The sequence below is a fragment of the Lycorma delicatula genome, chromosome 13 (assembly GCF_047948215.1).
Source record: "Lycorma delicatula isolate Av1 chromosome 13, ASM4794821v1, whole genome shotgun sequence".
Taxonomy (NCBI): domain Eukaryota; kingdom Metazoa; phylum Arthropoda; class Insecta; order Hemiptera; family Fulgoridae; genus Lycorma; species Lycorma delicatula.
This window is the reverse complement of record NC_134467.1, coordinates 8,959,535-8,984,065: the sequence shown is the minus strand read 5'-3', so window position 1 is coordinate 8,984,065 and position 24,531 is coordinate 8,959,535. Positions and strand designations below refer to the sequence as shown.

Below are 24,531 nucleotides of genomic sequence, written 5' to 3'. Positions count from 1 at the left end.
ATAAAATGATGAGATATTTTGTACTGTTGTTTTAAATATACCAATTATTTAATGCAATCATTGTGTAATAAATGTTATAATAATTTTATATTTTTGATGATTTAATTTTTTGGGAGATTCTACAGTCAACTGTACTTCTTCCATTAATCATGTTTTCGTTAGTAAAGGTAGATGTTTGTTAAAAAAAACATTTCAAAAGCAAATCGCCAAATGAATTTATCATCTAAATAATTTTAATTTTATCTGTTTTGTTATGGTTTGATATTTAAATCATATCTTCCGATAGTAGAAATGAAATTATTTTGCGTTTGGTTGTTGCAATCGCAGGCCAATATCGATACGGACTATCGATATTTGTTTCAAGGAATAAATATTTTGTTTAACGTTGTTATCATAGTTTACATTTTACGTCGTTTGAGTCATTGTATTATTTTATATATTTGTAAGTTTATTGTGGTATTTATCGTCTTGATAATCGTGTAAATGCTAAACCAATTAGTATTATTCAATAATTTCAAGCTTTCTAGTTGACAGTTACGTGTTATACAAGTAAGTTTGAATATATAACCTAAAATTTATGTATTAAACTAGCCGTTTAGTTTTAAATTTTCTTTATTTGATGGTAAATGTTATCTGATTTAGGAAATGGATGTTTACAATTTATTATTTCTCTGGTTTTCAGAGTTACAAAACATGAGTGGTGTTAAATTGGAGGTGCAGTGGTCTCCTATACATAACAACAAATTTATAACTTGGGGTACTGAAATTTACCTTTATGAAACATTACCTCGTAAAGATTATGTCAAGTCATCTTGTAAGTATATTATTAGTCATAAAATTAAAAAAAATGGTTCAGTTATTTATCTCACCCAAGATGTGTTATGAGTTCTATTGGAAGGCACTGTAGACTTTTTTTGCATAACATTTTTTCGCATAATTCGTTTGGAATCTTATTTAATCTTTGGGAACCCTTATCAACTGTTTGACACAATATAATCTCATAATGTTTATTCAACATCTTAATCATATTAATGTAGTATGGTTTTTTTTTTGAAGAAAATGTATTATTATTGAATTAATGTTTAATTTCAAGTTCAGATCTGGTTGAATGATTTATGATTCAGTTGAATACTTCTGTATGACACACTTTGAAACATTTTAATCAGTCCTTATGTTTGTCATTATTGTTAGCAATTTTTCATACGGTAATTCTGAGTAATTACTTGATCAACTTCAGTTATGTTCATATTTGAATATACCATAGTAGATATGTGTAGGATCAGGAAAACACATGATCTATATGTTGGGAAGCAGGTTTCGATAATGGGCAACCCGTGCAAGGTCAAGTCCACATTGTATTATCAGTACTGTAATCAATTAGCTATCAGTTTTGTGATTTATCAAGACCTGTTCAGATGGTAATCTGTTTGTGGAGAGAGGTTAGGGTTAAGGTAAGAGTTAGAGTTAAGGCTAGATTTTTGTGGAGAGAGGTTAGGGATAAATTACCAAGGTATGGCAATATCTAACATCATCTTGCAGGACATTTGACCATATCTATATTTAAATGAAAATTTAATCACTACAGACAAAGATTACACCTTATGTTCTGTGCTATTAGTCATGTGTAGATAATCACTTTAGATAATCACTATCAGATAATCACCTTAAGAAGAGCGCCGTCAGTCATCTTCAATGATTGACTCTGAGTATGACTCTGATGTCTATTAAGGTTAGTTTATGGTGTATCTCTCCATAAAACTCTAATCTTAAACCTAACCTCTTCAAAAAAGGATATTAATAATGGTAATGGAAGCATAATAAAGTCCTTTCTTATAAGGTGGAAGTATTGTGTTGACTTAATGAAAAAATGAAAACTTTCGAAGTCGAGACTTCTGAGGTTTTAATCTTAGTAAAGACCGTTACTTTTATGCAGATTTGAATACTAGATCGTGGATACCACACATCTCAGGAATGATCAATCTTTCTTTCTTTTTCTGTTTAGCCTCCTGAACCACTGTAAGGTATTAATTCAGAGGATGAATGAGGGTGGTTTGTATGAATGTAAATGAAGTGTAGTCTTGTACAGTCTCAGGTCAACCATTCCTGAGATGTGTGGTTAATTAAAATCCAACCACCAAAGAACACCAGTATCTATGATCTAGTATTCAAATTTGTATAAAAGTAACTGCCTTTACTATGGAATGATCAACCTGAGACTACAAGACTACAAACACTTTAATTACATTCATATATATCAAACTCATTCATCCTCTGAAGTATTACCTTACGGTGGTTCTGGAGGCTAAACAGAAAAAGAGAGAGTACTGATGTCTGGTTTGTTAGACATGTATATTGTTATTGTTTAAGAAAAAGAACTGCCCTTTTTAACAAAGATAGTACATTTGGGTCAATCTGTTTCAATGACGCAAGGGTGGTTGCTTAACCAATTCAAAAAAAAAATTGAAACTTACCCACTTGTTTCCTACATGTCTTAGGACCTTAGAAATGTTTTTTTTTTTTTTAATTTTTTATTTAAGCAGTTTATCTGTGGCGGCCGTTTTTGTTACAGTGTGCACACCTATTTTTGGGATTGTAAGGTTTTACGGTAAAAATCGTAACTAAAACACTATTGGTCTTGAAAGGATGAAACAAAAAGTAATTTATTCATATTTTCTCAAGGTAAAAGACTGGTCTAGTGGTTTATTTATGTGTCTCGCTTCTTTCTATGAGAAAATTACCAATAAAATTGAACATGAAAAATGGTGAAATTTCAATTTTGGTAATTTTTTTCAAGAGGCAGGGGTGGCATACACAGTTGGAATTATTATTTTATATGTAGGTATATATATGTTAATAATTTTACCATAAATAATATTAATGGTGATGTACTTAACCCCTAAATTTTTATGAATTTTTTAAAATAATTTTTTTTTAAATTAAAAATTTGGCATCAAATAACTCTGATGGGGCTGGTGATAAAAATTGCACAACTTACAGTTTTTTTGTAAATGTTAATGAAAAATAAAAAAGTTTCTTCTATATTGTACAAAAAAAAGTATTGTACAAAAAAGTTTTAACTTCTCAAAAAGCATGAAAAAGCTGTTAAAAGCGATACCATTTTGACTCGCTAAATAAGTCCTCCAAGGGGGGATTTCTTGGCACTTTAATATTTTTATGCTTATCAATATAGTTGAAATGCAGTTGAACACTGCAGTTGAATGGTGTGAACCATTCAACTGCAGTGTTCATGTTATAACAGGTGCTTGAAGTCATTTCCAGTCTTCAGGAAAATTCATATTGCAACACTCTTATTTATGCTTGTTGCATCATTTAGCTTTGCAGTTACAGATTGGTCAGTCTGACAATAGTCAGTGACCTGTTCACATCTTTATAGAGTATTTCAAATTTCATCTTGTGTTTGGAAGTGTTTATTAAATATATAAGTTTGACTTAATAATATTATATTTGCAAATTTTAAAATCAGTTAAATTTTTACATTATTTTCAAGTAATTCTACATAAAATAATGGAAGAACAATGTTCTATAGGAATTTATGAATGAAGAGTATCATAATAAAAGATATGGTACAGTGGCAAAATAACTCATTAAAATTTGTGAATTTAGTGATGAAAACTAATATTATTTTTTTACATGTTACTTCAGATGTTTGTAAATATCATCAAAAAAAATTTTTTTGTCAAAATTCAGTCACTTGTATGGCAGTTCTGTAGTGACCCTTTGAGAACTCATAAAACAACAGTTAAGAAAAACTTAAGACAAATAACATTAGAGCAAGCTCTTAAAGAAACAATTTTTCCAAATTTAAATTTAGTTCCTGGAAAGTCTCTTTGTGTTATTTGTTTCAAAAGTATTTTTTCTCAGTAGAAATGATGATGTGCGGCTGGACCACGTACATCTTTTCATAAGTCTCAACAAGACAAAGTGTGGGTATTGATCTGCAAAGTCCTGAGGAAGTTGACATCACTTGAACTAACTACAGTGAGGGTTGTTCTCACACAATTTCAAGAGAATTATCAGAAGAGATATCACAGCTGTTGGTTAACTACACTAATAATAAACTTTCATTGCTACAAAAACAGACTATTTTATTGAAGAATAATTACAATTTTGCTACAATTTATTTTTTCTTCGATAGTGTTTACAAAAGTAAACCAATATAAAAATAAAAATGAATCTTGAAAAAAGTTGTAGGGTACTCATTGAAATCTCAGTTTGGGTAAGTTTTACAAGCATTTTTGAATCAAAATTGTATTAGGTTACTAGTATTGGTTAAGTTATTAAATTACAACCTATGATTAATAATTTGAAAAAAAAAAACATTTTAAAAATATTTAAAAAGTTAGCTTTAACAACACAAGGGGCTAGATATAAAAAATTTAAAGTGCAAAGAAGGTACAAAAACCCTCTTGGAGCACTTATTTAGCGAGTCAAAGTGGTATCAGTTTTAACAGGTTTTTCATGATTTTTGAGAGTTTATAACTTTTTTATTAGTACAATACACAAGAAACGTTTTTATTTGCCATAAACATCTACAAAAACACTGTAGGTTTTCCAAATTTGAGATTTTTATCACCAGACCCATCAGAGTTATTTGAAGTCAAAATTTGAATTAAAAAAAAAGTAGTTTTCAAGAATTCATAAAAATTTAGGGGTAAGTATATCACCATTAGTATTATTTATGGTAAAACTACTAACATATACCTACATATAAAAAGATAATTCCAACTGTGTATGCCATCCCTGTCTCTTGAAAAAAATGACCAAAAATGAAATTTCATAGTTTTTCATGTTCAACTTTATTTGTAATTTTCTCATAGAAAGAAGAGAGACAGGTATATAAACCACTGGGTCCATCTTTTACCTTGAGAAAATATGAATAAGTTGCTTTTTGTTTTATCCTTCTAGGACCAATAGTATTTTAGTTATAATTTTTTCCATAGACCCTTACAATCACAAAAATAGGTGTGCACCATAACAAAAATGGCCACCACAGGTAAACTGATGATAGAAAAAACGTGCACTGTTGAATCGATACCAAATTGTATGCGTGAAGTGGTTAAGAATAAAGGGTGGCAAATTAATTACTAGATATTAACAAATTGTACAGGGTAATTTTTTTCTAATTAAAGTTAGTTACTTTTTATTAAATAACTTCTGTGTTTGGATTAATTTGCATGCTACTATTGTTTTGAATTTATTATAAATGAAATCAATTTGACTAGTAGTATTTTATGAATAGGTGTTAATTCTTCTCTGGCCTTGCTAGGCACAATTTTCCAAAGTGTAATATTAATATTATACTTAAACACTTAAATATTTTATAATATTTTTTTCTACTAAAAATGAATCATACTGTGTAATTGAATTGTAATATAATATACTAGGTCTGTTCATATATTAACTGAACATTTTTAATTACACATCAATAAAGATATTTAGTGACATATGGTTGGCAGCATTGTGTTTCGCATAACCTCCTCTGTAACCACATGTTCTTGGATTGTTGATATCTTGTTTAGTTTTCATGTTATTTTTATTTGAGTGCAACATGTTTAAGTATTAGTAGCGATTTTTGTAATGTGTGATTTTCAAAAGCAACAATACAGTGTAAAATTTTGCATGAAACTGGGGGAAACTTTCACAGAACGTTTCAATTTTTGAAACAAGCTTATGGAGATGATGCTCTGGGTCATACGCAATGTTACGAATGTTTTTCACAATTTTAAAGTGGTTATCATTCAGTCAGTTGAAGATAACCGTCGGCCAGGAATGCCTTCGAATTCAACTGATGACATCTGCATTCAGATAATCAGTGATCTGGTGCATGCAAATTGCTGATCGACTATCAAAGAATTTGCAGAAGTGTTTATCATCTCAATTGGATAATGCCATGACAATTTAACTGAAAAATTGAGCATGCGACAAGTTGCAGCAGAGTTTGTTCCTTGTTTGATGAGACTGAACAGAAGAAAGAACATCGAGTGGACGTTTGTCGACAACTTCTTGAACAAATTGATGATGATGAAACATTCATGAAAAGTTTCATAATGGGAGATGAAAGCTGCGTTTACGGTTATGACATAGAGACAAAAGTTCAAAGGATCTTCATGCTCCAAGAAAGCACGTCAGTCTTGGTCCAGTGTCAAAGTGATGCTCTGTTTTTTCAATTTTAATTGAATCGTGCGTTTTGAATTCTTGCCTCAAGGTGAAACAGTGAACAGTGCTTACTATCAAGGCATTTTAGAATGGTTAAGTGAAAAAATCTGCAAAAAGAGACCAGTTTTGCTGAGACAACTCATGGTTCCTTCACCATGACAATGCGTCCGCACACTCAGCCTTGTCAGTTGGTCAGTTTTGTTCCAAAAATCAGAAGACTGCCCACCCTCAGCCAATAATAAAGATAAAAAGTAAAGTTTGGCTATTTTCTGAACAGTCCTTGTAAAATAAGCTAATTTTAATCTTTTACTTGGTAATGATTTTTTTGAATACTATCTTTTTGACTGCTAGACAATATACTTAAATCTTCTGGATATTTTAAATATAAAAGTCATTCATGGAAAATATAATAAATCAAGGATTCATTAAAAAATGCCCCATCATGTTCAGGAAAGACAATTTATTTGGATTAGAGTTAAATGTATTTACCGATAACAGTAAATAATAAAATGAGTTTTTATTTTATTTTTTAGGTGTAGAATTGTCAGAGACAACTGTCGCACATTTATTAGCTACAAATTCTCATCATCATTATGTTAAATGTGTTGATATATATCCGAAAAAAGAATCTGATATACTCTTAGCAATTGGTCAAGCAAACGGTAAAGTAACATTAACTACTTTTGGACCGACTGTATTTGATTCTCTTGGGCTTACTGGACAAGAACTTTGTAAGTATTTCTTTTGTGAAGTATTAAATTAGTGAAGGTTTTTGTTTGTGGGGATTTATTAGCTGTAGTCGCATCGCAGAAGAATGAAGGCAAGATTTCGGATTGCATGTAAAGACTGATTGAATGTATATATTCAATTCACAATTCATATTGGAAATTTTATAGTTTTTATATCCGAAACTAATGACATAACAAATTATATGGTATGTTCTGCAACTCATAATGTGAATTAAATTCGAGAAACATTTTACAATATAATAAAATTCCACTGTAAATATTCAATTCTTTTAGTGTCTAACCAGGTAACGTTTGACTGTACGTTATATCATTTTACTTTTCAAATACGTATATATTTTAACGGGTAAACGTAAAAATACATGCGTAAAACGTTTATAAATTTTCAATAAAATTTTTAAAGCCGGAGGCTGACGAGGAATCAGTAATAAATGGCATTTCTTTACGTTATTACAAGCTATTTACAAATACATTTTTTAAACCTTAAATCCATTCTGCACGTTTATATTAAAAAATATTGTTTTGGAATATAAAGTGAAATTGAACTAGTTAAAGGATGATTGAGATTTCTAAAGTGTTCATTAAGGAATGCTTATATTTTAATAAGTGGAAGTAATATAACTAGTGGAGTTATTGCAAAGTTACAAAACTATAATATTATAAAACTATAATATCCAAATAGTTGTCATTTTTTTAGTACACAATTATAATTGAGTTCTGAAGGTTTACATCATTCATTTAATAGTCATTTGCGGCGATATTTTTGAGAGTTCTTGGCATATTTCAACTTTCAGTTCATCAATAGTTTGTTCTTGGTCGGTGTTTGAAAATTTCACCTTTTCGGTAGCCCCAGTAAAAAACTTACATGGAATGAGATCTGACAAACATACAGGCCATCCCACATCTCTGTGCAATGAGATTAAGTGCCCTGGAAATATTTTTCTTAAGATGTACCTTGATCTTCTCGCAGTATGAGTTGTTACCCCCATCTTGTTGAAACTACATATTCGGATTTTCAAGTTCTGTTCGGAGTTTTAGTTCCAGCAAGTTGTGGAGCATATCAGTATATAAATTGGCAGTTATTATAACTACAATGCTTGTCTCTTCAAAAAAGTAAGGTCTCCAAACACGTAATTTTTGTTATTAGGGTTTTTACAAATGTCAACATTTCAATAAAGCGCAAAAGGAGATTGAAGAAATTTCTTATTGCAGTTAATGTCTCCGAAATGATTCAAAATAAATTTTTTGAAAATGACTCAAAAAATAAAAATATATAGATCATTGATAGCATTAATTATCGTATAAAATTAAAAAGGGGGAAGGGAAGATTTCGCCATTTTTAATTTTTGATTTTTTTTCTATAGTGGTTGTAAAAAATTGCTTTGACATGATGAATGCTCTTAAAATTATTTTAAATTCCAAAGTTTGAAGTCAGTTGGATTTAGGTGTAGGGAGAATATGCAGCATTATTTATAAACAGTTTTAGCCTACATCTAGTAAACCCATTGACCAAAAAAGTTGAAATTTTCACAAATCAGCTTTGGCTTGATTTCAACTTCCGTTTGAAAAGGGGGCATCACAGTGCCTGTATTTTTTGTTCTTTAGTAAACTATAATGTTTTCAGATTTGTATAAAAGTTTTATCATTGCACGAGTTGAGACTATTGAACTAAATAATTACTTCAATAAATATACTTTTTATTTATTTCAATCAAAAAACAAGGTTGCCGAATGAAATCCATCCTTAAAATATCTTTTTTATGTTAAATTTGATTTTCAAGATTGAAAATCAAGCTGTATCTAATATTGATGTAGATAACATGAATTTAAAAAAAATGAACTTAAGAATTAAAAAATTTTTTGGACTTATTGTGATCTCTGATACTTACCTGTTTTTACGTCATGATGGTTATTAAAAATGTTATATAATGCGTCAAATGGGATACAAATTTTTTTAAATAAAAGTTATTACATTCTTTTACCAACTTTTTGAAGAAAAGTATTACTGGTATTATTTTTGGTAGCATGGTGGGAAGTTGATAGAAATGAATTTTGTTTATTTTTTGAGGTACAAGGAATATGAAATAACTATTTATTTAGATTGTGTTTTTCTTATATATTTATTTATATAATATTATTATTTGCAACCATATCAATCTATTGTGAATGTTTTGTTTCTCCTGCTAATCATTATCTCTGAAAAAGTACGCCTCCAGTCTCTTCGTTGCTTTCCTCAGCTTCCAGTTGATTCTGGCAGTCCCTTTGATTTTTTTATCCCACTGATCTGTGGGTCTTCCTCTCGTCAGATCTCTCGAATACCAGTCCAATGGCCATCCTCTCTCCTTGCAATGTGACCTGCCCTTTGCCACTTTTGATGATGTTTGATATGATACTTACAGTCTACATTAGTTTGGAATTCAATATTTTTTATTTCAGGAACATTTATGCTTTGAAATATATCCATTATTTATGAATGGATTAAAATATTAAAAACATTAGTGTATTTTAGATTGTAAGTAGGCTTTGATGGTTTCACAATTCAATATGTCAGAAGCCAGTTGATCAACCCATCTACAATAATTATATTTACAATTTACTCTCTCATAATTTATGCATTTTAGAGTATTCTTTGTATTACATTTTGTAGTTCCTTGAAGAAAATTAATAACTTATATTTAACAAAAATATTCAAAATTATTATTTTCATTTAATAAAATGATTAACTTCATGGCAATATTTACAGTTTTTATCTAAAATTGAGGATAGTTATTTTAATTAATTTTGTTTTGTTGTTTTCATTTTAAAGTTTTGCTGACCACAAGGGAAAGGTGTGAAAAAGTTTTTACAATCCGTTAGAAGGTTTTTATTATTAATATTGTGAACCAATTTATTAAGAAAAGAGGCTATATGATTTATGAATAATTTTTGTGACTTCTCACTAATTATACAGATGACTTCAAAGATAGTCCTTCTTTTCCAATTTTTTGTATTATAGTATTTTGTTTGATATAATTGTTGACAGTATTTATTCAACTTTTTCAGTAGTTTTGGATTTAATATTGTACTTTATTCAACTCCTTTGCATCCTATCTTTGGCTTCACCTTCATAAATTTGTTTTGTGTTTTTGGATGATCATGGTTCTCACTGGCAGGAAATGTAAACTTAGTCAGGGAATTTTTAGAAAAAATCAGGGAAAGTTGAAAAAAATTTTACAGAATTGCATTTTTGTTAGGAAATTAAGATTATGTTAGTTATTAATAAAGTATTTTTTAAGTAATGCCAAAATATATTTGATATATTTTCCCAGCATCAAGAAGCGGTGAACTCATCGCTCAACACATTGCAACTGCGTGCATCAAGCAGCCATTAACATGTCTTGTTCTTACATACATTCCCAAATTATTTTTTTGTATTAAAGGAGGAACATTTCAAATTGGAGTTAATTTTTTCACAGGTGAAATTTTAACAAAAAAAGTTACTGTTGAAAAATTTAAAGGTTAACTGTATTTTTTTTGGGATTTCTCTCAAACCACTATGAACATCTTTTAGAATTTTGGTAATTATTGCTTTTAAAAGCTATTTTAAAAGAGTGTTTAATGACTAGCGGTTAGATATAAACTTACACCCAGAATTCAGTCGGTTGAGAAGAGGTAATGATGTGTATCGTGCTTTTTGTATGTGTGTAAAAACATTTTGGCTTGGGCAATATGGGCCGAAAGGCAGTGACTTCGCATAGTAAAAGTTAAAGTTTCATTATAGCAGCATAATGAAACAATTAAGATAAGGAATTCTCAGCCTTCACTGAAAACGTTTTTATCTCCCGGTGGTACTTCAACTCAGCAGACTAAAACTTTGATCAACAGTTGTGAGAATGGTGGTTGTGATACATCTGCGTGTTCTTTGCCTGGGTGGATCTTCTGGTCAGAGTAATAGCATTTTAGCAGCAAATGATACATTTGAATCCTCAATTAATTTATGCAAAATTACAAGATAATTTTTTCTTTTTGTTATACAGATGATGTTTCTAAGGCTGAGATTATGTTGGTTCTCAATGTTTAAAATAAGTTGTCCTTAAGTTCATGTGAAAATATTGGTGCAGCCTTATAAATTATTTTTCCTGGTAGTTTTATAGCGTTAAAATTCAAGCTTATAGTTACTAAATGGTATTATGTCATTAATCATGGCCTTGCCCATACTTTGATGGCATTCTGCAAATACATTCGAATAATAATATACGTTGGAATAAAGCGTTTTTCAAGTAAATGTTAATGTTTGTTTTCTGTACAAAATAAGGTGTTCTGTTCTAGTTTTCCTATCTGTATTACTTTAAATAAGAGTGATTTTAGTTTTTTTTTTAAGTTGTGATCATAGATACGTTATTAGTTAAATTGAAATCTGTGTTTCTTATTATTTTTATGCAAACCAAGTTATTAAGTATTGTTTTTTGTTTACTTTGCAAAATAATGTAGGCTAGTTTCTGTGAAACCTTTTAAGCTATCTTAGATGAACAGTCATTTACTGAAACAATTTATCACAAAAATAGCCAAATTTTAAATGCGTATTGTAAAAAAGATCATTAAAAAATAAACTTTAAAAATAAGTGTAATAATAAATAATAAAAAAGGTGTTAGTTGGGCAGCTATGGAGGTGGTGGAGGCTGAAAAAAAAAGAAGTGTATTTTGAGGAGTAAATGGCAGTAGCATAACATTATGAGAGGAAAGTTTTTATTAAATTGGTCAGTAAAAGTAAGGAAAAATGAATCTTAAAATTTCTTGGGATCCTTGATGATGAAATATTTATTTATTATTTCATTAAATCGATTCGTGTTATTATTTTATGTTGTTAATACATTAACTTATTTTGAAAATGTATTGACTAATCAAATTTTATAACAGAAAAAAATACATTTTTATTCTTTTAATTCATTTTGTTCTAGCCCCAAAACATGCACGTCAATGTAATTCAGTCGCTTGGAATCCAGTCGATTCAAATTTGATCGCAGTCGCTTTAGATCGTTTTCGTGCTGAACATTCTGTTATATTGTGGGATGTTCTTAAAGGACCTTCTAGATTAGGTCATCATACTGCTGGAACACCTACAGAATATAGTCGTCCTGTTGCTGAATTAGGTAAGTATATTTACCGTGCACGTATATTTCAATAGTAAGTTTTTGCATTATCATTGTTAATGCTAACTGTTCGTTTAAAGTGTAGGTTGTACTGGAAGTAACCCGACCAATATTTATAGGGTAATTGACCAGTTGTTTCTTTATTTAGAAACATTCAGAATTAAAGTTCATCGGTCATTAAAATATGTTCAGTTAGCTGTATTCAGTTAGCTTGTAGAGTGAAGAATAAATAAACATTGCATTTGTGTGAGTGAGTTTGTCATGATTCTGCTGAGTTACATCCCATATATCAGTGCTGATTCACAACGTGGTCTTATCTGTATACTATAATTAAAGTCACCGTACAATTAATTTGTCATAATAGTCAACATAATTAAAAGTTTATATAACATTATGTCTTCTCAGTTCTATTAAAACCCTTGGTCTTTTTATCATTTGATAACTCTTTTGTGCTCATGTTCAATTTTTTTTCTCTTACTTATTTATTTACTCTAATGTTATTTAAAGATAATATAATGCCATTTTTTTTAGTTTACTGGAACGTTAGTGTAGTGTATTCCTAGATTTGTGTCTGTACCACTTGAGTTATACCATTATTTTGATACCATATCTGATATCAATTCAGGTGATAGTAGTGCATGATTAATATTCCCTCCGTAAAAAAGGCAGTGAAAAAAGCCCTAAGTTTTATGTAAAAACACATTTTAAATGCTTACAAAAGCGAATTACAGAGTAATCCAACGGTGTTGATTTCAGATGTTGTTAATGTAAGTGGAAGTTGTGCTGCTTCAGTGTACAATGTGATTTGTGAGTTTGCATCTACTAATGAATTACAGTATTCTAAAAAAAATAAAACTATAGATCAGTTGAAGAAAAAGTTGATGATTTCGATAAAAACACGAATTGTAAAAAGTACACGCATTTTATTTATTGAGAAGTGGTTTAGTGATGTGTACCTCCTCTGGATAATTCAGTTATTGTCTTAGACAATACTCCTTATCGTTCTTGTAAAAAGGAAAAATTCCAGCTGTGTTGTAGAAAAAGATTGATATCAAAATATGGCTTAGTTAGAAAGGAATGATTTTTTGAAGAGGATGAACTTAAGGTCTGATTATTCCAAAGGGCTTTGTTTATTAAAAGTAATTTTAATGTATAAAATTGATGAGTTAGCAAGATCCTTGGGCAAAACCGTGCTTTGATTGCTCCCTATCATCATGTATTCAACCCAGTCGAATTAATTTGGGGAGAAATCAAAAGTTATGTTATGTCATAGAATACTGCTTTTAAATTATACAATGTTAGAAATTTATACTTAAAAGCCATTAGTCAACAGGAATGGAAAAACAGTGTTAAACATGTTACAGATACTATTGAGCCAAATTATTGGGAATTGGATAATGCAATAGAAAACAAAATTGAGCCTCCCATTGTATCTCTTGATACTGACAGCACTACTGATTTTTCACAATCCAATTACAAAAACTGAATTGAATTTATTATCATAGAAATTTAAACTAAGATATTTTTAGTGAACTTTTACTGTTTGTGGATAATTGACAATTTCATAACTTAAAAAACTCAAATAAAATGTCTTAATCTCTTTAAATTTAAGATATATATTTAATTTTTGTAAAATATAATAGCACGTGGTTACGGAATATTAACATCGTGTAGTTTCTTTTATATGCATCAGGATTTAAAGGAGATGCTTGTGAATTGGCTGTCTGAACACTCATATGCACAGTCTGTTAAAGCAAACAGACTGTATAAGCTAACTGTAATAAGCTAACTATAATGCTAAGTATAATGTAACTGTATAAGCTAACTGAATAAGATATAAGTAAAACTATTTTTTGAGGTTATAATCATAATAGAAATAAAAATAAACATAAATCTGTGTCTTTCTACTTAAAGATTGATATACTGGATGTCCCTGGAGGTGCTGGCTAAAGTTAAGGGATTATTGGTTCAGGACATTTATTTATTCTCAAATTTTACATACATAATTTTTACAATATATGCATAAAATCTCTCTAGAGGTACAGGCACAGGCGTATGTGTGTTAATACCTCTGCACAAGGGCTGAGATATTACAATTATAAAAATTCTTAAAAGATCAACTTTAGTAACCTATCAACTATAGAGAAAAATAGAATTTTTCAAATTTACGTTTCATTTGTTATTGCGATATTTCCTGATCCGAGCCGGTGATCCATTCTTTATTCTACTTTCTTTTATATACACTTCTATCTATTTATTATTGGAAGGACAATTATTTATTTCTAGTTATGTCACTGTCTTCCTGCAGCTTGTGTTTTAATTCAGAATAATGATAGGTGAATGAATCAAACTTGAATAATTTTTTATTGTTTTAAGGAGGTACACTTTAAAATTTATGATGTGGATGCTATAAATTTTAATAACCATTTCAAAAGTTGTAAAATGTTATCGTTTGCACCTTCTCACGCGATAATCCTGTAGTTGGCTATGCTCTGAAAAAGCACATAATAAGTAATTAAGAGTGATTTAGTAGACGTAACTTTTTTTAGTTTCATAAAGCTAAATGTTAAATTGTTTTTTAATTATTTGTTCCGCATGAAACTCCCATCTGAGATTACAATCTATCATTACTCGTAAGTATTTACATTTTTCTACTCTTTTTATTTGTTGATTTTTAATATGAATACTTAAGATTACAGATATACTATTTTCATAATTACCAAAAGCCATGTATACAGTCTATTCTATGATCGATTGAAAGATAATTGCTCTAATAATTTAAAAATTTCATTTATGTATAATGAGAACGGCAAAGTATGGAACCTGTGGAACAACAGTTGTTATATCTAACATGGAACTAGTTGCTTTATTGAATTTTATCAACTGCTTTCTATTTATAACTTTTTATCAATTCTAATCCACGACTACTTATTCCATAACATTGTAATTTTTCTAATATAGTAATTTGTGATTAACAGTGTCAAAAGCTTTGGCTAAGAAAAGAATAGCTTGATTATTATTCTGACAAGAGCATTTTTGGTTCCTTTGTTTTGATTCTCAGATAGTATCTTGCATTCAGTGACAGAATTGTTTATTCTTTTATGTATTGTTTTTTCAAGATCTTTAGCTATCTTTGAAATTAGTGAAATTGACCTGTAATTTGTAGCTAAATTTGCATTACCGGATTTATGACTGCGATTTTTAGAGAAGTTGACCAAGTGGCTGTTTTATTAAGTAAATTAAATATTTGCTTTAGGGCAGTGATTCTCAACCTTTTTAGCTCCGCCCCAAAAAGTAAAAACGAAATATAATGAATATTTTGCGACCCCCTCCCTAACCACAACCCAATGAAACTTAGTTAAAACTACTTAGCTGTGTTGATAGTGACAGATATGCATATGCATGTATGAAGTGTTCAAACATGAGCAATTTACAGGTTCCAACTTGATATGTATGTGTTCTTGTAATTTGGTCTTCTTGCATAATATTTGCTGTGAGAGCATCATGTTCAAACATGCATATGATATGTTTGAACACGTCATGCTCTCAGCAGTATAAAAGAGGCATAAGGGATTGCAGAACATCAGTTTAGTTTCAAACTTGAAGCGTACGTCTGGTGCCTTTGTTGAAGTTTTTAAAAGCCTAATTTCATTGAAAATAATAATAGTTATTGAGGTTTTGGGATTTTTAGTGAGGGTCAAATGGTGTAACTGATTTTTTTTTTACATGAAAATGTAAACAATTTTTAACCCCAAAACCACAACAAATTCAGTTAACAAGATAACCAGTAACACAAAATAAATCAAACCAACACAACACCTAAAAATAACATAACTCATTAATCATAAAAATAAGAAACCTAACGTACATAACACAAACAAAAATCAGAAAAATAAATTACAAATTACTGGAAGCCATGAGAACAACTAACCCCTCTAGCCACCTAAATGTCTATTCTACTGCTTAAGAGTTCCCGCACATGTTTGTACGTGGGACATTCCTCAGAACAACAATCATGGTTTGCTGGCTTCTGAGCTTGAAAACGGTTTATACAGGTAGAAGTACCTCTGTTCTTCCTAACCTGGCATTCTTTGGCGTGATATCCATCCTTGCCACAGAAGGAATAAAGTTCCTTCTCTTTAAAAACTTTGGCCACATGGCCCAGGCCCAGACACTGAAAACATTGACTAATGTTCAAGTAGTCTTTTATTTTGTACAATTTGTAGTCGATGAGCAATCTACCTTTTTCCGACAGTTTGCGTGCAGGTGCTTCTCTTACTCTATACATAATAAACCGTATTACTATCTACACGGCCAGCCCAGAATACCACCTTGAACAAATTAGTAAAGTCTTCCACTGACTTATCTGTATTCTGAACCGTGATCGCATCAACAAACCCCTCCTCACCAGTGTCTTCCAAATTTTTTAGTTTACAGGTATGAAAATCGCATTAAATGTTTTTCTTTAAGCGTTATAAAAAAAATTCTGCTGAATTTATTTTATTTACAATGATAAATAAAACAATGTGTTGAAGTTTATTATTGCGCTTGCTTGAATTACTTTTATTTTACAGGTCTTTCGGATACAGCTCATTCATTAGCATGGCTTCATTCACAACCTCGTTCGTTAGTAATCGGCATGAATAATAAACATTTGAAAATGGTTGACCTACGAGGTAAATTTTCACTATTCTTGTATTTTATACCTGTTATTCAGATTAATAAAAGTATATATATAATATGTGTTTATATGCAATTGTTCCATTTTATGAAGGCTGTACCAAGATTTACTTGTGATCAGTTGGTTTAATACGTTATGTACATGGTACCGGTTGTGCACATCCTGTATGAGCATATAGAATTCACAAATCGTTCTTCCAATGATTGAGACGTGTTAGAAGAGGTGAAAGTGTATAAGATATGTGTCGTGTAACACACCAGTGGAAATGTGAATCTCAAGTAATGGGTATTTGTTTCAAAAATACATACTTTACGTAAGTTTCAAAATAAACTGCACCAATTGTGTTTATTAAAAATATACAGAAAAAGATTTTACTGCATAAGTTTACTGCGTATTTACATATCTGTATTACTTCACATTTTCATTATCCATAATCAGATACATATGAAGTTTATTAGAAAAATAAACCAAAATTTTACACAGTTATTTTGTTTTAATTCAGTTTATCCCCTTTGGAGTAGTACCTTCTCAGGTATCTCTTCAGGAATCCACATTTATTGAGATTTTATGTACTAACAAACTTCTGGCCCTGATTTGTTTCACTTTTTTGTTTAACTGCATTTTAGTCACATATGTGCAACGCATTTACATTGAGTTTAGAAACTCTTTTCTATACTTAACCGGTTTGATCATTCCTTTTACTCAAGATAAATGGTTTTGATTGATTCTTTTCCCTTATCTTCTTTCAGTTACACTAAAGAAAAAACAAATCATTTTTCAAAAAAAAAAAATCATTAAAGTGACTTAAAACATAATATGAAAGATATGCTTTTATTTTGAGCTACTTATCTTCAAGGGGTAACTTTTAGATTACATGTAGTTAAGTTATTTGAGGTATAATGATTGTGAATTTAATATTTATGACCGTAATGAATGTGATAGAAATATCTTTTTTTTTACTTTCTAATTTTAAAACGTGCACTGTTTTGCATTTTTTAAACTAGCACTGGGATAGGAAATTGTGATTTGACCAAAAGCATTATATTCTTTTCTTATAAATGGTAGTCTGTAAATTAATCATCAGAATGTTGAAAATCAATCGGCTTGATAAAGTTCAAAATGAAGAGCCTTAAGGTTAATAAAAGAAACAGAATCTTGTAAGAAATGAACTGTGTTAGTGGATAACATTTTATGACATACAGGCTTTAGTTGGTTTAGTGAGGAGGGATATGTTGAATGTAAAACCTATATAGAAAAACAAAGATTAGAAAATATAAAACAAATAATTAAGGATGTAGGCTGTAATAAGTGTTTGAAGTAGAAAAGGTAAGCACAAAAAAAAAAGAGTTTGAGAAATAGTCAATTGATACATAAGTGAAAAAAAAGCCAGCAAAGGGTTTTTTAAATATTAATGACAACTTAATTATGTAATATTTAATTGTGAAAAAAATTTTGGCCTCCTTGATAGCTTTGAGGAAATGTTGTTTTCATCAAAATTAAGAGTAAAAATGCTAAAAAAATCAAATTCTTAATAAAAAATTTTGGTCCCATTTGATTGATCCCCTTGCTCTACAACAACCTCATATAAAATTTTTAATAACAGTTTCAATTTTAAAGACAGATTAAGTATCAGAAATAGTAAAAATTCATAAAAGTTTTTAATTCTTAAGTCCAGGTATCATGAGACTCTTCAGAATTATAGACATCAAAATTTGTTGAACTAAGGAAGTCTCTGGAAGACGAAAATTTAGAAGTCTGCTGCTATTCTCAGCTGTTGGACATCCCTCCCGAGATCTTTCATCTGTTTGAAGAAAATGCTTTTGCCCTTCTTTCGGCTTTTGGTTCAGCTTATTCCTGTGAGCAAATTTTCTCTCACATGAAAGCAAGTCCATAACGATGTTGCCTAACACCTGAACCTTTAGAAAATTGTGTAAACTCAAAGTATGTTGCCGATATTGAGTAACTGGTTAAGATCATGCAAGGTCTAAAAACTTTTAAAAACAGTTTATTTCTTTCAGTGTGGTTTAAATATTATTGTATTATATTACTGTATAAAATATATTGTAGAACAGATTGACCTTGACTTGTATAAAAATATAAATGTTGTTGGCACACTGAATGATTTTAAATCCTTAGTTGGCACACTGTTGGCAAAAGGTTGCCGACCTTTGTATTAGTGTATTTGGTTTGATTTATTAATTGCAAATAGTATTTATTTATTTTTTAATGAGAATTTATTCTGCATTTTTATAAAAGTATGCACAAATGCCATTATTAGAATATTATAGGCCAATCTGATAAAAGGCACTGATTTTAATGTTTTATGAAAATAACCTAAAATTACGATGTAGTATTTTTATTTAGTCATGTAATGTTAAGCAACAGTGTAAAATTAATTCACTGCTTTCTTTTTGAAACAGTACATTGAAAATCTATTTTTACTTAGTAAAGAAAAGAAACAATTTCTTTATTATTCCTTATTATTAGAAAGGGTTAATAATAAAATTATTTATTATATGAATAATTAATTTTTCTTTTTTATTACAGATCCATCAAAGGCAGTCAATTCTGCACCAACTAAAGCTGTGTATGGTATAACAGTAGCGCCATTTAATGATAACCAGTTAGCTTCATTTATTGAAAATCAAATTGCTATATGGGATACACGTAGTTTTGAAAAACCAATTTTAACTTTACCTCAAGCAAAACCAGTTTTAAAAATAATATGGTGTCCAACTAGGTATGTCAGTTTTTATATATCTTTTCCAAATTTTTACTTTTCCGGCTGTGTAGTTACATCGTTCAGCTATACATTATATTATGTAAATATGCTGATTGGGTCAAATAAATTTATGCAAATTTTGACATTTCATGTACCCCGTCCAACAAAAAACCTTTTAATGTTAGTAACAATTTTTCAGGATAAAAAATTTTAGTTTTACAAAAATATCAGAGGGAATGTACCAGGATTATCTGAAAAGTTTTGAGCCTAACATAGAAAGTTGTATTTTTTCTATCAAATCTAGTTTTATTTTTCACCAAAGTCTCAAGTCATTTTGAATACACTTTTTTCAGCTATAACCTTCCAAATAATAGCTGGCATCTTTCTCTGCAAAATAGGTGTTTACGTATGCAATAACGTCCTTGTCTGATGAAAATCTCTTTCTTCCAAGCGAAACTTTAAGGTTAGGAAACAAGAAAAAGTCGCTTGGGGCCAGATCTGGTGAATATAGTGAGTGGTCAACCAATTCAAAGTGCAATTCATGAATTTTAGCCGTAGCAATCATCGGAAATGTGAGCAAGTGCAGTGTCCTGATGGAAAAGCACTTTTACTTTCCTCTTCTTCAAATGTGGTAATTTTTTTGCAATTTCTGCTTTCAGCCTGTCGATTAATAATGTGTAATACTGTCCTGTTATTATTTTATCATTTTGAAGATAATCAATAAACAAAATTTCATTATTATCCCAAAAAAACAGGCGCTATCACCTTCCTGGCCGATGGAACTGTCTTTACCTCTTTTGGAGCTGGTTCACCCTTTGCAGTCTACTGTTTTAACTGTTTTTTTGTCTCAGGTGTTTATTGGTAGATCCACGTTTCATCTACAGTTATCAATCAACGTAAAAAATCTGACTCGTTTTGCTTAAATTGCCCCTGCAGGGCCTTGGAAATGTTCATTCAAATGCGTTTTTGTTCAAAGTGAGCAAACACATCACCCAACGCGTGGATAGCTTATTCTTCAGTTAATATATGACAAACATGTTCTTTCTATATACCCATAGCCTTGGCTATCTCTCTAACCTTAATTCGTCGGTCGTACCATTTGTTGAACTTTTTCAATGATATGAGTTTGTGATTGCAGTTTTTGGCTTTCCTGAACCCTTATCATCAACCAAGCTGGTATGACCTTATTTAAATTCAGCTGTCCATTTTTTTACGATGATAAATGATGGGACAGTGTCCCTGTAAAGAATGTCCTACTCGGTTTTAATTTGAATAGGCGTACTGCCTTTGAAATGTAAATATTTAATCACAGCATGATGCTCGATTTTTTTCCACTTTCACAAAAACACTCACAATGACTTCTCAAATGATTATCAAACAACTGAGCATTCAAAATGGCTGAAATTTTAGTGAGCACCTTTCAATGTATGTGTGAATACATACCCTAACTTTTGTTGACGAGTGCTGCCATCTTCATGTTGAGGCTCAAAAGTTTTCAGACAGCTGTCGTATATATGCATGTTAGCCTGTTTTGTATTTGAATTTTCAGACTGGATGGACTAATACAGTTGAAATTTGTCACGATAATACTGTATTATTTTCCTGGGGATTATAGTTAGAAATGCAAAGCTTGTGTGTCCGCCACTCCTAGACACTCTGTGAAAGTTTTAATATCATGTGGTATTTCTGAAACCTTAGAGAGTACTTTGTGAATCCATCAGTTTGACCTACAAAAAGTTGCAAAGAGCCTTTAGAGAACATTCCTTATCAAGAGCTTAAGTTTTTTGGTGACACAAATTATTTTTAAAGGGCTGAGAAGCAGAGAAAGACAAACTTCACCAGGGAGGCCTTCAACATCGAAAAGTGAGGAAAAAGAGTAAGGGCACTTGTGAGATCAGACCATTGACTAACATTGAGACTGATGAGCAGTGTGTTAAATTTGAATCGTTTTACCCTTAATCAGATTTTGATTCAAGATTTGGATTTGAGAAAGTTGTATACCAAGTTGGTGCCAAAAAACCTTTCCATTGAACAGAAAGACAGTTGGAAGAATGTGTGTCTTTATCTTCTCGATAGAATTGAAAATAACAAAGTTTCTTCAGTCGTGTTATTCCTGGCGATGAATTATGGATTTTCGAATATGATCAAGAAACAAAATGTCAAAGTCAAGAGAGTGGCACACTAACACTTCTTCTCGAAAGCTTGAATGAGAAAATAAAAAATCAAGACAGTAGGGAAATTGTTCACATAGAATTTGTGCCTCAAGGACAAACTGTTAATCAAATTTTTTTAATAAAGACCTTGAAAGGCTTAGAGAAAGAGTGTTTTGTGTCAAACCAAACATTTGAATACTTGGATGCTCCACCATGACAACACCCCTGTCACAAAGCTATTAAACCAACTACTGACCAAAACGAACTACTGATGATAAAAGCGATTCCAATTTACCTGATCTTAAGCCATGAGGCTTTTATTTGTTTCCTAGGATCAAAAATCACACTTGAAAGGGCATCATTTTAGTACTATCGGAAACATCTAAAGGAACACAATCAAGGAACTGATGGCAATCTTAGTTGAAGCCTTACAACATTGTTCAAAGAATGGAAACAACACCTCTGTTAATATATAGCTGTCCAAGGGATCTAGTTTGAAGGTGATAACATTGATGTATAAAAATAAAAAAAAAGTTTTGAAAAAAAATCTCTACTTTTCTGTCATACGTCGTACATCTTTAATAAAAGTTAGTAATGTTAAAAGTAAAATAAAAACAAATTGTTTTTAATAGTGATGGTTTGAATAGTGATCTAGTTGAAAAGATAGATTGTATATTTTCTGGTTTTGTATAAACATTATTATTTGTTTTTTTTTTTTTTTTATACTTTGTGTGTCACTGCATCGATAATTATTTCATCTATTATAATGTTTTGTCGGACACATGGTTCGTAACTGATATGCATACTAGATAGTGAACCTGTTTCCTGAACTTTACGAAAAGTGCTAGTTGTTTTGGGATCTGGAATCCTGTGATTTGGAAAACGTATTTCATATTCTACTACAGCAACTGTAGCATTACAGTTACATTTAAAATGAATATCATATCAGTATATTACTTTGTTGTAAATAAGTATGGCATTATTTCTCTGGCAAACCGATCATGTTTAAACTAAAATTCACAGAAATTTTTCACAAATGACAGCACAGTTCACAGGACCTGATAGACTTAAATATATCTTACAGAATGATTTAAACACTAATACAGTATTATTGCACATTGTTGATCAGTTATTGCTATTTTATTGCCAACTGTGAAATAATTTATTCTATTTCTGTCATTAATAAAAAAGGTTAAGTAATCTTTATTTATTTATTTTTATTTTACAATTTGTAATTTTCAATTTTAAAAAATTTTTAACAGCTCTTAACAGTAAATTTTGTTTTTACAAATATTTCACATTACCAGAGAAGAATGTGGTTTACATTAAATAAGTACTTTTCTGACAAATGTAGTTATGTATTGTTTCTATACAAATCCAAATTTTTCTAACTTTCTTTTTTTATTCAACTTATACAATTTGTTCAGAATTAAATTCTCTAAAAGTTTTGATTAAATATTTAAATTATTTAATGTACCATTTAATTAATTTATTTCCGTGTGTTGTGTTTTCTTTTCTACCAATATTCTTTCATTATTTCTGAGGCGTCTTTCACCTTTCTTCTGATATTTTGGATCTCATTTTGGCTGAGATTTTTTCTTGAAATCTCAGGACTTCATTTTTGATTGCCATTCTGATTATTTATCTGTTTTTGATCATTCATGTTCTCGTTGAGTGTGTTTTTCTGATTGAAAAGAAGTTGAAAATTTGTTTAGTCAACTTTTGTTTTGGTTCATGCTTTTTACATGGCAGTAGAAGATGATTCTTTTTTTTCATCATATTGGAAGTTTTCAATTTTCCTATAGTTACAGTACAGTTTTTTTGTTCAGTAACAGTTTTTTTATCATTTCAGAATTTTATCCTGAGGAATTTCCCGGTTATTTTCCTTTCTTTTTTTTCCAATCTTTCAATTGTCCATTACCGCTTTAGTATTAGCATTTATGGTGCTCGCAGAGTTTCTGGTTTTGTTACTATTCTGCAGTGTTTTAGTTTGAAGTTCTAGAAAAGCACATTTTGTTGTAGGTGTTTCTGATAGCTAGAATACTAGTTCCATCTTCTGTGTTTTGTTTTCCATTGATTTCTTTTTGGTCACATATCAATTTATCTATTCTCCTAGCTATTTGAAGTGATTACTAAATATTTCTTTATTCTAGTTTCAATCTTTCTGTTAATTTGCCCAAGATATCATGAATTAAAAGAAAAAATTAGGGAACTACAAGATTAGTAATTGGAAACTAAGATCAGTCTTTGTATAATTCTTGGTATATATGGATGATTTTATTTCCGATAAATAAAGATATGATTAAGTTCTTGATGAGCTATTTGTTCATATGTATCTCTTACAAAAAGGTATTAAAACCTATAAGAACAAAGGTACAAAAACTTCAGTTGAGAAAAAATAAAGTAATGAGAAGAGGAAGAAGGATGAGAAATGCCAATCTCATGGCAGAATGGTTGCATCTTGGCTTTTCATTTGCAGATTGCTGGGTTTGAATCCAGCCAGGATGACATTTTTCATGCATTATAAAAATTCCATTTGAATATTCACATGTACAAGCTTCTCTGTAAGACTCTGTAGTGAATTAATTCATAAAAAAAAAAATAATAATAATAATAAATAAATAACCTAAACTAATTAACAATAAAGATCTCTACAATAAAATAGAAAGACTTTCAGATGCATTGGGAAAATCTTCTACACTCACTTTGCCATAATAACTAATAACAGGTTCACAAAACAATTTTTTGAATTTCTCAAGTCTAGTAAAACAGAGAACAAATTATTCAAACTGATACAAGAAGATCTAGCAACTATGCACAACAGAAGAGACCATTAAAGACAAAAACGTACTAAGGAAATTATTAAAAAATTGAAACCAAAGATTCCAGGAGAAACTGAAATCAAAACATGGACAAAACACAAA

At 30.1% G+C, this 24,531-nt stretch overlaps 1 protein-coding gene across 3 annotated transcripts in view; it reads left to right on the top strand.

Annotated features, from left to right (window-relative positions):
- Positions 1-378: 378 nt before the first annotated feature.
- mio (GATOR complex protein mio) overlaps positions 379-24,531 on the top strand; it is a 111,895-nt gene continuing 87,742 nt past the window's right edge. For all 3 annotated transcript variants that reach the window (XM_075380823.1, XM_075380822.1, XM_075380824.1), the window contains exons 1-6: positions 379-549; positions 683-814; positions 6,711-6,908; positions 11,860-12,051; positions 16,626-16,727; positions 19,280-19,472. In XM_075380823.1, coding sequence (XP_075236938.1) covers positions 694-814; positions 6,711-6,908; positions 11,860-12,051; positions 16,626-16,727; positions 19,280-19,472 — 806 coding nt within the window. In that variant the 5' untranslated portion in view covers positions 379-549; positions 683-693. The remainder of the gene's footprint in view (positions 550-682; positions 815-6,710; positions 6,909-11,859; positions 12,052-16,625; positions 16,728-19,279; positions 19,473-24,531) is intronic.